The sequence below is a fragment of the Perca fluviatilis genome, chromosome 7 (genome assembly GCF_010015445.1).
Source record: "Perca fluviatilis chromosome 7, GENO_Pfluv_1.0, whole genome shotgun sequence".
Lineage (NCBI taxonomy): Eukaryota > Metazoa > Chordata > Actinopteri > Perciformes > Percidae > Perca > Perca fluviatilis.
Window position 1 is genome coordinate 8064901 of NC_053118.1, and position 15179 is coordinate 8080079.

General features: G+C 42.5%; 1 protein-coding gene across 1 annotated transcript in view; it reads right to left on the minus strand.

Annotated features, from left to right (window-relative positions):
* The window catches only part of cnot10 (CCR4-NOT transcription complex, subunit 10), an 18375-nt gene extending 5519 nt beyond the window's left edge, over nt 1-12856 (minus strand). Inside the window, exons 1-12 of the mRNA XM_039804936.1 lie at nt 12631-12856; nt 9913-10004; nt 8863-9024; nt 8567-8717; nt 7455-7594; nt 6237-6320; nt 6075-6158; nt 4109-4226; nt 3720-3869; nt 1987-2189; nt 1442-1563; nt 630-809 (exon numbers count right to left, since the gene is read on the minus strand). Of these exons, the coding sequence (XP_039660870.1) occupies nt 630-809; nt 1442-1563; nt 1987-2189; nt 3720-3869; nt 4109-4226; nt 6075-6158; nt 6237-6320; nt 7455-7594; nt 8567-8717; nt 8863-9024; nt 9913-10004; nt 12631-12646 (1502 nt within the window). The 5' untranslated portion in view covers nt 12647-12856. The remainder of the gene's footprint in view (nt 1-629; nt 810-1441; nt 1564-1986; nt 2190-3719; nt 3870-4108; nt 4227-6074; nt 6159-6236; nt 6321-7454; nt 7595-8566; nt 8718-8862; nt 9025-9912; nt 10005-12630) is intronic.
* Nucleotides 12857-15179: the final 2323 nt, after the last annotated feature.

The window sequence follows — 15179 nt, forward strand, 5'->3', positions numbered from 1 at the left end:
AATCCCATAAGACTTTATATTTTCTGCCTTAGTTGGAGTTCTTTAATGCTCTAAAGGGTGAAAAGGTTATCACACAGTAAAACAGTGCTGACTGCTGGTCAACTGTACGCAAACTCATTATCATACACTTTAGGAGTTATATATACTGTAATGTATTACACCCTGATGCAGAAGTGCTTTGAAACCCACATTCACTCCTACTGCATCTACAACTTTGAAGCACTGTCACCCAGGAACTGCTGACATTTCAGCGGATATCATATGCTGCCCTTTCCTCTGCAATACTACATTATCTGCTGGTTTTTTTTCGCCATTTGGTTGAGCTGTACTGAACTGTGTCTTATGGGAACGTGGATGCTGGAGGGTTAGGGTGGAGGCTGGAGGCAAAGTTAACCAGGTGCAAGATTTCATGGAGAACAGGAGTATAAACGGTTGTCTGAAAAAAAGCCTCTCCATCCCAACAGAAACTTGAAATCAGAGGGCTTTGAAAAGCTGCTTAGGGCTTTAGAAGATGCAAAGGCTCTTGTTTGTTGCTTTTCTAAAGACTTGAATGATTTCTGTTGAGAGTCTCACACAGATCAAATCACTTCAGAAGAGAAGAACAGGAGTCATGTGTGTGTCCGACTGACCTGCAGGCATCACTGTTCTCGCTGCCGCTCTCGGTGCTTCCTGACTGGCTGGAGCTCTTGGAGCCGTTCTCTGTCTTGGTGTCCTGCTGCTGATGTTCAGGCAGGAGGAGCAGAGCGTTCCTCAGGCAGATGGCTGCAAACTCCATGCTGGCTACTGGGATAGCTGCTGACTGGCCCTCACTGCGCGCACGCACACACACACACGCACACACACACACACACACACACACACAATTATCAGGTCGATATGAGCAAGAGGACTACCAATTAGTTATCGGTCAGTGGTACAGTAAATATAATCTAGTTTGACTGGAGAAATGAACTATGTACAAGAAACAAAAAAAGGTATATTTGATAAAATAGTGCAACACCAAATAGCTTCAGTGGAAAGTTGAAAACCAAGATAACAGCCCCTTTTTACAGTTGTTAGTGTCAGCACTGCTGCCCTCTGCTGGACTGCTGGACCGTAGGGGTGGGGAAATCCCAGGCACCTCATCAATATATGGCTAGACTATCCTATAATGAGCCATCACGATATCGGTCTAACTATGAAAACAAATGCCTGTGAAACGTTTAAGTGCAGGTCTTCTCTCTTTAGTCACTGCAACGGTTAGAAAACAGCACAATTCGGCAGCACAAGTTTTTCAGCCTGGAAATTCAAATTACACAGCTATGAGGAAACTCTAAGGAGGACACGGATATATTGCCGTATGGATATTCTGTCCCACCCCTACTGGACAGGACATGTAAATGTCTAAATCTGTAGTTTCACTTGAGGCGTTCAGGGCTGGAGGAGGGACAGAGACACTGACCTGTAGATAGTGTTCTGTGTAGACTGGGATGCCAGGACGATCTTGCGATGGTAGCCTTGCCCGACAATAGACTGAACTATTCCTTTTTTACAAGGTAAACCTTTGCTCTCCTGCTCCGACCCCTGGAAACAAACACAGAGACCGTGAAGTAACTGGATGCGGTTTTCTAGTCACCGTTGTACAGCTGTACTGGAAGGTACCGTGAATGAAAAGGTCAATACATGTTCACTAACTAACATCGCAGTTGCTGGAACTGGCATTAAAAAAAAAAATAAATAAAATAAAAAATAAAAAAAATCACTTGAGAGAAATAGGTTGATAGTTTCTGAATAATTACTGAAGCAAAACCATTACTGTTATTACATCATATTCAAGGGACATAACAAATATTTAACATTCAATTGAAGGAGTGCAAGGTCGTCCGCTTTAACAACACTGATAAATAAAATGTAAAAAAAATACAAGTCCTCTTTAAAATCAGCTAAAAAGGAAAATCCAAAATCAAAGCTAAACTCAATTGAGGCTCTCTATCAGTGAAGTCCTACCCCTTTGTTGGCAGAGATGCAGCACTCTGCCAGTCGCAGCCACAGTCTAGGGTTGGAGTGGTAAACCTGCACGGCCTCCATCAGACACTCAAAGGCTGCCAGAGGCCTGCCGATGTGCAGCAGCTGAATACCACAGTTATACAGCAGCTCATAACGCTTGTTGGCTAGTAGAGCACACATGGGGATACCTGTGAATTTCTTAGCTGGAGAACAAAAACACAACAGAGAGACTTGTTACCATAAGGGACCCACATATAACGGTGCAATTCTCCTAATTTGCTTAGTTCAAATTGAAGCGTACACTTTCCACAATAGGAGTTGTGAGCAAAAAAAGTATTACAAAAAAACTATAGATAGCTAGGCTGATCAAAAACCAGTCCTGTGAGTTTTAAACAAGACCCCTGTAGACTTTAAGAGTCACTTTCTCACAGTGGCATCTCTCCATGCACAGAGTTTGGATGGTTTGTGTCCAGGTTTGGAGATTTCTGCCCACTGTCGGATACAAAAAGTAAATGCTGCTCACAGCATTGGAAGATGATTTAGAACAAAAATAAACAGCAACATCTTTTCCCAGAAACGGTGATTATTTTGGATAGTCCACAGAGATCACCATCCACAGTTCTCATGGGGACGATTTATTTGGATTTCAGAGAAAATGCCGACGGTGAGTGCTGCTTAACGCCACATTCCTCTGAGACAAATAAACCAAAACTCTCAGCATGGAGAGGTACCACTAGAGAGAAGTGTGATCATGTGAAAATGTGTTTTTGTTGCTGTATAAAAGCAGCTTGTTCCTATGTGATCAGTTATAACAGTGAAAAACGCTAATCTTAGGCCGACTACACACTGGCTGCGTGGCGCGTCTGTTTTTATTTCGGCTCCCGTGTTAACAGGTCAGAGCTTGCACACTGCCTGCGTGACACGCACGTCTCAGGCGCGGCTCGAGCTGCGCCGAAAACGAGCGCCTGCTAGAAATAGAACCGACGCCTATTTTTCACGTGACGTACAAGCAGGCAAAATAGAATAGGAAAAGATGTTTATATGTCATTTTGACACGAATACATATTAATAAATTACATGTTGATGTTTGAAAGTCTCGAGGTTTTGACATAAATGCAGATATAAATGTAATTTAAAAAAATTATCGATTTTCAAATATTGCACCAGTCAATACAGAACGAAATATTCTGTAGCCTATTTTGCCGTCAATACTGCCAACGTTGTCTTTGCTGTAATCAAATCAGTATATATTTATGTTTAACATGAAGTATACTACTGCTTGAGTGCAGTAAATCAATGGGAAACATACATGTGTCCAGACAAGGCTAGCAGCAGCAGCGCCGCGTCAGACACGTTTCTGGTGTGAAAAGACAGAAAAATCCACGTAGCTGACACGCAACAGAAACGCCACGCTCACGCCACGCAGCCAGTGTGTAGCCGGCCTTATTTAGCCACATTTTGTGTGGGAATTTCCAAACATTGTGGAAAACCAGTGACTTAACGAGATATTGAGCAGAGACTTATGGGGGTTATATGCTGCAGTGGTAGATTGAGAGGTTTCTTTGGATATTTTGATGTGAAGTTAGAATCAACTGTTAACCCAGGACTAGCAGATCCTCTGTGAAGGAGCAAGCTACACACATTTTACATGCAGCCCCCCCACCCTACAGGAGGGGAGTGCTTGATAAGATGAGTGTTTGTCAGTCAGGAGACAAGTGTTAGCTTTGACCCACATTGCCCGCTGCTGCCGTCTCCCAGCTGAGCGCAGGTGTGGTCGTTCTCTTGCAGCGCCTTCTTGAAGTAGAAAATGCCGAGGTTGTGTTTCCCCATTGCAAAGTGAATGCAGCCCAGATTGTTCCAGAACATACACCGAACACATTCACCTGAATGAAACAAGGACAGGAGACATGCGCAATCCATCAACAAGCACATAGAGAAATCAAACGTGGCCGCTACAGCAGGTGACATCTCCAATGAAGACAACGGGTGGGGGCAACGTAGAGCCGATAATGACAAAAGGAACAGTCTGAACCAAAGCTAGCTGTGTGGCTTTTTAACACCAGGTTTTAATCAGAGAAAGCCATCAATCTTAAAAAAAAAAAAAATGTTCAGTAGTTGTCACCCGTCTTGATGGGTCCAGGATGCTCTGCGATGTTGGAGCTGTTCAATAGCTTCACTGCTTTCCGGTAGTTTCCTCTCAGGTACTCGAAATTACTCTTGAGGAAGAGTGAGGGTGCAGACTGATGGAGGAGACGGGGAAACACAGGTTAGAGAGAGACACCCTTCCACTATTATCATGGCCCTAACATCGGGCAGCACTGTAATGGACAAGTGATGTGGAGGTCAGCGTACACAGAGACAAAGTTTAGTTCCACTGGATAAACTTTAGCACGGCTGACGCAACCGCTTTCTCCACTGGAGATAACGGCCTCGCTCTCCGCTATGTCCGACATACGCTTTCAGTAGGAAAGCTCACGTAAAATGCTTTACAAAGTATCACTTCACTTTGCTATTCTTCTTTTCATCCTTTGCGGTTTATAAAACCTTGATCCTGAGTAGAGCTAGACAAATATACCGGCTGGCTGAGTTTTGGCCTATCACAGACATATCGGCATCTATCGGTATTGGTGTATACGTTTTCAGATATCACAGAACATATACTGCTAGATTAAAAACTGCCATTGGATTAGGAAAGCGGCCTTCTGAGTATCTTGGCATTGTCATATCGGTGCTAAGTCAGTACACAATCCACATAGAAATGGTCTATTTTCATTCCAGCTCAACTTCACTGTTAACAGTATCCATATCGGTAAATGTGAATCATTCCCCTGTAAAACTGGTATCCGTCTCAAAAAGCCCATATTGGTGGGGCCCCATTCCTTTTAGATGTCGGTGACTGTGTTGGCATGTTATTTGCCACTCAGGAGAGAGGGACCATCCAGACACAATAGCCTCTTTCCGACCAGGTAGTTACAGGAACGTAGATATAGGAAGAGTCCACTTCTAAACAGTTCTACTAACTATTTTCCCCATAGGGACTGGTAGGAGGGGTAAGGGAGTGACGCCAGCACTGCAACGGTCTGTATAGCGTCGCCACTTGACTTTAGCGCCACATACAACGCCAAACCAGCATGGAGGAGGCCATCGGAATGTTGTGCCTTGCCGGGATCCTCATAACGGAGTTCGAACGGCGACGTTTAAAGACTGGGCTGGAGTACTTCACAGAGAAACACAGAAGACCAAGGCTCCAGCGTAATATGATCCTAATTAATATGATGGAAGAAGATAGCAGAGCAGAGCGCAACAGGCAAACTGGTTGAATGCGTGATGTTTGTCTTATGAGTTAGCGTACATAGGTGAATTGCAACAGACAGTGAAGAATATGTATTGTTTGTGTTTCAGACGTTGCTAGGTCACTAAGGGTTCCTATGTGGGCAAAGGGAAAATACCTTGCCCTGAAGTAGGAGCTGGAAGAGTTACAGGAACTGCGGCCAGAGGAACTTAATAATCCCCCCCACATCCTATCCATATCCTATATATTACACCCCTCCCCCCTCACTGTTTAAACACTGTGATGATGTAGCACCAACACTTCAGCAACTGAACGTTATCTAGGCATTCCGCGGAGGAGCTGTGTGTTTGAAACGCAAATGTGTGAATCGGTTGGAGCGGACATTAACCCATCTTTACCCTGCCAGCTTCCGAGTCTGTGTAATGTCTGTTTCTATCATTAGACTCGCGCCAAACCGAAAGAAGACAAACATCCGAGGGTGAAGAAGGGTGAGCTACACGAAGACGTCAAGGAAAATGTCTTACTGGACAGACAAATTCAAGGAACGGCAACAGACTCGGTTGTTTCCGACCAAATTAGAAAGTGTAATCTGCCTCCTGCATGCCCTACCCAGGCGCCACCCCTCTCCTAGACTAGGAGGAGGATTTCCAGGACGTGAAAAAAAAAAAAAAAAAAAAGGGCCTGACACGGACAATCCGCTCTTGTGTGCTAAATGGGAGACGAGGAAACTCTGGACGATGTCAGCACCTGATTCGACGGACTTTGTCCAGAGTTCATATGAGAGAAAACAACTCACGTTCCCCGCTGTGTTCATCACTGATTTGATCTCCCTTTTACAGGCCTTGGAGGACTTCATCTGGATGTAGGCTCTCACTTTGTACTGTAAAGGAAACGACAGTCAGTCACAGTCGACTGGGTCGAGACTGAAACAGAGAAACGGGGGATGTTAAAATCTTGCCTGGTGCATCTTTGATTTGGCCGCCTCAATCATGGCTGTGAACTCTGCCTTGTGGTTTGCGGCATCTTTGATTGAACTGTTGCTCTGGAATCAAGCACAGCACTCAGACAGTAAACGGCATGCTTTTACATCTGCTTATTTAGTTACGAACCTAATTAGACAATGACACACAACTAAATACAATTCTTCCCATTTGTAGCCATTCCAAGTAGCACAGCTCAGACATTTAGTTTGTTTAGTTAGTCTGAAGACAGATCAGTTGTTTCTGTGGTAAAAAGTAGCGTGAGTGAGGTCTGTGGGTTATTATGCAGTGAAACAGGGACACGGTTTCTCAAAAGACATACTTGTTTTGTTTTTGTTTTTTTTAAATAAATTCCAAACAAAATTCCATTCACCTCCATTATACTGGGGAGGGGCAGACATTTCAAAATATCTTAATAAAGTAGCTACGATAAATGGGTCAAACTGAAGATGTGAGATCCACTGATCACTTGTGTTAACCCTTCAATTGTCCTCTGGGTCAAATTGGACCAGTTATCAAAATTAAAAAAAATTAAAATATGAGTTTCTTTTTTCAACCAAATTACCGAGAAAATACAATGGATGGTTCCAGGTTCGCAAGTACAGTTAATGATCACTACTTTCATTGAATTTTGAGTAGTTTTAAAAAAACAGTATTCTGACTCAACTTTGACATACAAGAGTCTTTGATTATCCATCAACATACATTCCTCTAATATTAGTCAAAATAATTCATAGTTTCAGCTTTGACTAAAACATTTGGTATAAATTTTAAAAACCAAAGCGGTTTATTGACCATGAATTCCAAAAAATAAGTGTAATAACACTAGTGGTAATAAGTTGTCCGTGGCGTGTATACAGTACAGGTGGTAGTGGAAAAAAAGCGGCAACAGTAACAAAAAGCGACAAAAACATTGAAGAGAGAAGAAAAAAAAATTTAAAAAAAAGGACAAAAATGTCAGAAAAAGTGTCAAAATCACAGACAAAAAAAAATAAGCGTCACAAAAGTGTTAATTTCCTATTTTGACCCGAGAGGACAACAAGCGCATGGTCGACGGGGGAAATCAACACGAGGGTTAAGCTTTCTGCTGGACCACAACCACAGATCTCAGCAACAGGGTTCTTAGTAAAACGTTATTATAAGCCATATGGAAATAAGAGCAGGTTGTGTAAAACTAAGGTGGTGCGGTGGGGTACCTCTCCTTTGCCGTTCTTGCTGCTTCCTTGTACAGAGAGCTTGTCCAGCACAGCGAGCAGATGGAGGGCCTTCTCCGGCTGGAAGGTGAGCAGGTACAGATCCACCAGCAGGAAGCACACCGCCTGAGCAAACTTCTCTTCTAGGACAAATAACACAATGACTCCATGGCAAATGGACACATGGCCACATGTAGAACATCAACGCACCACAGTCAGATTAACTGGAATACTGTGGTTAAGACAATATTTTTGGTAATACTAGCCCTTTTCTAAATCACAAATTTCCCATAAACCCCTGTTACTTTACACATTTAGACAGTTCCATGGCGGAAACCCCTGCACAGGAAATGTAGCCGTTCTTTTGGGCCAGGACCAAGGCAAGTCTCAGGACTTGAAATCTGTTCATGAGTCACGGGAACTTTGGCTGGTACATCCATGGTAATGATATCTACTATTAATACCAGTTAGGCAGAGCTTCAAAAAGGCAAAACGACACAGTCATTTTCAACAAGTCAAGTCTCCTCAGCTTGTAATCTTGAAGCATTCAAGTCTCAAGGTTGATTTATACTTCTATACTATGTAAAATCTACGCCGTTGCTACGCGCGTAGGTACGTGGAGACACAAACCAATGCCGGACCCTACGCAGTAGCCTGACGTGCACCTCTCGAAAAATTTAACTACACGTCGCGGCGACACACGTCTCTTGGCCGTGGCTTGGTAGCGTATATAACATATAAACATCAGGCCAATTACGTAGGCTACGGCGAAAGCACTGCGTGGAGCCTCCGCAGAACCATAAATCAGCCTTCAGGCAGATGAGTCAAAGCCTCAGATCTACGACTCAGTTTTTTTTTATATTCTATGTCATATATTACATTAAAACATTGTTTAACTTCATATTAATAAACATTCATTTTCAAATATGTTCTGATAACACTGGGGGTGTGACAAGAAAGGGCAGAAACTGAGCACAAAATATTTTGTATTATTTGTCCTTGATAAATGATTTAAAAAGCCAATCAAAGCAGCAATGGACCGACTGACTGCTGATCATCTTATTATCACATCAGCAGGACACTTCAGTAAACCCACGTAAGGCACCACTACATACCAAATGGTTCCAGAAACTGGTAGAGCCTCTCCCCTATGGCGATCGCTTCAGAGTACTGTCGCATGTGATAGTGGACGATGGCTTGATTATAGTACAGCAAGCTATTTTCAACATCATCCAAGCCGTCAATGTCCTCTGCGGACGTGTGAACCTGGAACATAAAAGATGGGACGTCTGATGAAATCACGGAAATCACGGAGAAGCAAAGCCCTGTTTGTTCGACATCATCCACTGAGAACAGATTCCACGTGAACGGAAAAGCATGAGAAAAATATGACCCACTTTTCAGCAGTTACCTGGTTCTTCATTGCCATTAGTGTCTGCTTCAGAGTCCCTGTGGTAGTTTGACTGCTTTTGTAAAACTCTACGACGGCTTTATTTAGGGCGATCTTGTAGTCCTCTTTGTTGAGCTCCTGCAGGGCTTCCAGGTGTTTTAGAGACTCGTCGTACTTCGCAGCCTGTGAGGAAACACGCAGACACGTTCGTTAGCAATGTCTTCCGCCATTAGTTTTGAAACTCATCACTAATTGAAGAAAGCTCCATACTTGCCGTCCATGCACGCCAAAGCCCTGTTACACTTGCAAATGTATCTAATAATGCTTTTATCTTAAGTAGACTTAACTATTGTAACTGTCTTTACAGGTCTCCCTAAAAAGATTAAAAAAAAAAAAAACACTCCGCTTGCTGGTTTCTAAATCACTACTACTAATCGCAACGGTTTAGGGCCAAAATACATTTCTGATCTGCTACTGCACTATGAACCACCCAGACCTCTCAGGTGGTCTGGGACAGGTCTGCTTTAGTCAGAACTAAACAGGGGGAAGCAGCGTTCAGTTTTTATGCTCCACATATCTGGAACAAGCTCCCAGAAAACTGCAGGTCTGCTGCAACTCTCAGTTCTTTAAAATCAAGGCTGAAGACCTTTATTTTTGATGTTGCCTTTCTTAAAATAATTGTTCATTTCTTATACTGAAGTTGCATTGTTGAAACTGTATGACAATCTATATAAGCATATAAAGAGAATTAAAAAGGTAACGGCAAGGATTGCGGCTTATACGTTGTCCCATACTAGCAGCCTAAAATCTCGTATTTTATCTGCTTTTATTTATTTTTTTAACTGCTCTTTAATGTTTAATTTATTATACTGCAATGTAACTTTTATTCTCGTTTTTTTATCGGTTTTACATTTTTGTTATTGTTTTTATGTAAAGCACTTTGAATCGCCCCGTTGCTGAAATGCGCTATACGAATAAAGCCGCCTTGCCGTAGAATAGTGTTTCCAGCTGTTACTGCAGAGAACAGCCAAAACTGGATTTCTGAGTAGTTTAGGAAAGAAGGAGATTTACCGTAAATGCTTCATATGCTCTGGCTGCCATTTCTTTCTCCTGGTCCGTCATTCCAGGGGACGTTGAGTTGTCATGCTTTGCCTCGTTTTGTTCTGATCAAAATGACAGAGAAAACAGTCAAACTCGCACAAAATTGGTTAAATGTACTAAATGTAAATGTGCTATTATTTGTACTGCATCTATGAATGTAACCACCTTTAAAACATGAACCTAAAAGTTGAAAATAAAAAAATGTTTAGTTACAAAAACTTACAAAACACTGCTCTCCAACCAAGACTAAATATGATGGGATGAGCAGGGTTGCCAGCCTGTATAGACTGAAGCTACACTAGTTGCCACTTTATTATTAGGTACACCTTTCTAATAATGGGGACCCAGAGCAGTCCAATTTCTTCGTGGCATGGATTCAACAAGTTGCTGCTAGCCTCCTTTTCCTTTTTGTATGTATAGATTTGTTTACTGCATTTATTGTTTAATTCATATTAATGCTTAATATGTTTGTACCATTCACCGAGGCAAATTCCACATGAATGCACTTATTGTGGCAATTAACCTTTTTTCAGATTCTGAAACATTCCTTAGTGATTCGGCTCCACGTTGACATGATAGCATCACACAGTTACTGCAGATTTGTCGGCTCCACGTTCATGCTGTGACTTTCCCGTTCTAGCACATTCCAAACAAAAGGTTCTCTATTGGACTGAGGTTAGGGTATGATTTCATGCGTCACGTGGTGCTAGAAGCCCTTAGAAGATGGGTAGACTGTAGCCATGAAGGGATGCACCTGGTCAGCAACAATACTTATGTAGGATTGGCGTTTAAACATTGCCATCGTGTTCCACTGACAGAGTTGGGTGGGGATTCGGCCATGCAGTTTATACTGTGGTACCTCTCGCCCGATTCAGACGGTACCATCTGCATGTGGCACTATAAAAAAAAATAGATTGGTCAGACCAGGTGGCAGTTTCTCTTCTACTGTCCAGTTTAGGCAAGCCTGCCTGCACCCACTGTCGCCCCAAGCAGTTTCCTGTTCCTAGCTGACAGGAGTGGGACCTCCTGTAGTAAGGACGGTTAAAAGAAGCTCTGTTGTCACGCCAGTTGAGGTGGTTTGGGCATCTGATAAGGATGCCCCCTGGGCGCCTCCCTAGGGAGGTGTTCCAGGCCCGTCCAGCTGGGAGGAGGCCTCGGGGAAGACCCAGGACTAGGTGGAGGGATTATATCTCCAACCTGGCCTGGGAACGCCTCGGGATCCCCCAGTCGGAGCTGGTTAATGTTGCTCGGGAAAGGGAAGTTTGGGGTCCCCTGCTCGAGCTGCTGCCCCCGCGACCCGACACCGGATAAGCGGACAAAGATGGATGGATGGATGGATGGATGGATGTTGTCACGCATGGCCTGGACGGCCAGTCTCCTCTGTTCCCTCTTATTAACAGAACTGCGGCTCACTGGAAGTTTTCTGTTTTTCACACCGTTCTCTGTGAACTCTTGAGGCTGTTGTGGTCAAGATCAGCAGATACTCAAACCACCAACAATCACTACACATTCAAAGTCACTTGGATCACATTCTGATGTTTGGTCTGAACAACGACTGCATGCAATGACTTGTTTCCGCACGACTGGCTCATTTGGTATTTGCATAAACAAGCAGATGTGCCGGTGTAAGACTCTTCTTCCTCCACAGGGCTGAGGAGGTTCAACATGGACTCCAGGATACTCTGCAGATTCTACAGGAGCACCATCGAGGGTTTCCTGACGGGCTGCATCATCACGGCTTGGTCCTGCAGCTGCAAAGCCCTCAACCGTAGGGCTCTACAGAGGGGGAAGGAAGCGGCTCAGCACATCACTGGGACCGAGCTGCCCTTCATAGAGGACTACTACACCCAGCAGTGCAAGAAGGAAGCCAACAGGATCATCAGAGAGCCAAAGCACCCCTGCCACAGTTGCCCGGCAGACACTCAAGCAGAACCAGGTCCAGGGACCGCTTCATCCCACAGACTGTAAGACTCCCAGGCTCTGGGATCATCACTATCTTTGTATCCTTTATATATTACTCCTCATTGCGCATATTCATTTACTACATTACTGTTTATAGTCAGCTTATTCATTTGCAATTACTGTCTTTTATCCCTATACATTATGTCTAAGTTTTTTTACTTTTTTTTATTATTATTATTTTTTTTTACAAACCAGTTAAGTTGGAGGGAGTCTGAGAGCCTTTAAGACCACCCTTAACTCAGAATGAAGTAATCCCTCTGAAACCAGTAGCTAGCTAGCTATGTTTTGAGCAACGTTAACACCTGATTTAACGCTTGTAACTGTTAGCATAGCTGTGGGAGTAGGCTAAATATTCGCACTACTTGGTGAATTATATATACGCCGAATGTACCAAAAGACGCTATCGACGTTAGCGCTCGGGGTCTTGAGGCTATTTAGGAAAGTTGTGTTTTACGAAACACTTGAATGCGACATTTGTGAATGAAGTGTTGCCTGAACGTGTCTTCATGTGCCTCGGCTAGGCTAACGTTACCTGCTGCTCTAAGGGCTCACGCTGGTGGCTAGGATACAGAGCATACGATATAATGACCCTTCGCAGTTTATTGCCAGTTATTAAATGTAAATAATAAATTAATATAAAACCCGAAGTCTGTTCAATGAGTTACAGCTAGCTCAAACTGACCATAAATAACTAGCTACCTAGCTAGCATTAGCTGGCACACTCACCTGCATGTTCTGCCATTTCTTGGCCTTTTCAAGGACAGTTAGAAACCCTTTATTTGTAGTTAATATTAGATACGATTAAATTCCGTTGACTGGCGGAGGAAACGTTACAATTGTACGTGAATACTTAATGTCCAGTGTTGCACACATAAGATGGCTATAACGTTAGCTGAAATCTGTCCGCTCCGCTCTAAACAGATTCTTCTTCTAGTCGTCTGTGTCAGTGTGCAACCAACGCGTTATTTCACAACGCCGCCCCCTGCTGCCATGGACACGCCAGGAAATACAAGACGGGTTTAATCAGTTACTGGAAAAGAGCTTTTTGGATCATCACATCACATCACATCACATATCATCACAACACATTAAACACGGTTCAATAACAGTTTTTCCCTGCCAGTCAGACTGATGGCAAAAACAAAATAAAACACTGAACAATTCACTGTGATTAAATGTGCAATAATCCTCACTACTAAACTCTACTGTGAAAAACCACTGTGCAATATTTGCAATATTTATTCTAATGACAAATGCAATATCCCCCATAGTTGTCACAGACCCATTACCCTTAGGACAGTGTTTATAACCTGTATTTATTATTTCTACTCTAACAGTCAGATTTTTTCTTCTTTTTGGTATGTTTACAAGCTCCTGGTTTACAGTAGTACTGACACTCCACTTAAGTATTCATAATTTATTATATTTTTTGCAGTTTTTTGTATAGTATCTAAGCTTATTTTATTTTATTTTCAATTTGTGACGGGGCGCATGGCTGCCGTCACGGTAGCGATGCGCTACCTGTTTTAATCTCAAAGACTGAGTGAAGAATGTTGCTTGTACATGTTTGTTTGACGGTCTATGTCCGGTTATTTATACTGGTTTTATATTGTCTGTCATTTATCGAATTCCCTGTATTAATCCCGTAGTCAGCTATTGCTGCGGTGATTTACTATTTGATAGGCCTAGCTAAATGTATTTATCATAGTTTATTGTTTAAAAGCTATAGATTGTCACAAACATGACTTGTGGTGTATTATATTTTACAGCCAACAAGATACCTTGTGGCTGTGGTTAATGGTAATACTTATTGTATAAATTATATGTTGTATCTATTTAGATTGTTGTATATTTATGTGTGCTGTATGAAGCCATTACGGCCTAATCACCTGAGCCACCCCTGAGTTTTACAAGTTGGTATGTTCCAATTTGAGGGGTGGCGTCAGGCTATATAGGGTGGCCATGTGTTTGCTCAGGGGGACAGAGCTGGAGTATACGTGAAGGTAGTAGGCCATAAGTCTGCTGGAGGATCTCCACGTTAAACCTGATTTAAGGTCTACTAGCGAATAGTGGTGTATTTATACTTTTGATTGTTTTGACTTAAGTCAATTTGAATTTTATCTTTTTTTGAAAGTGCTTTTTAGTTACTTTCCTTAATTTTGTTAATTCTTTCTATTGTCATTTTTTCTTATGGGCCTTAATTGGGTCATTGATAATAAAACCCATAATTTTTTCACATCACCTTTGCCTCACCCTGAGTGTTAATACCTGCTCAAGGCTACTCTCCGCATCTACCCTCAACACAATTCAATTCAATTTTATTTATAGTATCAAATCATAACAAGAGTTATCTCAGGCAGTGTCTGCCTCCAGAACCCAGACCGGGAGCTGGTTCCACAGGAGAGGAGGAGAGCCTGATAGCTAAAGGCTCCCATTCTACTTTTAGAGACTCTAGGAACCACAAGTAACTCTGCATTCTGGGAGCGCAGTGCTCTAATGGGACAATAAGGTACTAGGAGCTCTTAAAAATATGATGGTGCTACCATTTAGAGCTTTGTAGGTCAGGAGAAGGATTTTAAATTCAATCCTGGATTTTACAGGAAGCCAATGCCGAGAAGCTAATACAGGAGAAATATGATCTCTTTTCTTAGTTCTTGATCAGATCAGATCTGATCTTGGATCAGCTGGAGAGTCTTAAGGGACTTCTTTGAGCAACCTGATAGTAAGGAATTACAATAGTCCAGCCTGAAAGTAACAAAGGCATGGTCTAGCTTTTCAGCATTATTTTGAGACAGGATGTGCCTAATTTTGCCTAAAAAAGGTTGTTCTTGAGGTTTGTTTTAAGTGGGCGTTAAAGGATATATCCTAATCAACAAAATTACTCCTAGATTTCTGACAATAGTGCTGGAGGCTAGGGCAATGCCATCCAGAGTAGCTATATCTTGAGATGTATGAGGTTCGGAGGTGTTTAGGGCCCAGCACAATAACCTTGGTTTTGTCTGAGTTTAACATCAGAAAATTAAAGGTCATCCATGATTTTATATCTTTAATGTATGCTTGAAGTTTGGCTAACTGACTGGTTTCGTCTGTCTTGATTGATAGGTATAATTGGGTGTCATCCGCGTAACAGTGAAAGTTAATTGAGTGTTTCCTAATGATATTGCCTAGAGGAAGCATACAGTACAGGCCAAAAGTTTGGACACACCTTCTCATTCAATGTGTTTTCTTCATAGTTTTGATGCCTTCAGTGAGAATCTACAATGTAAATAGTCATG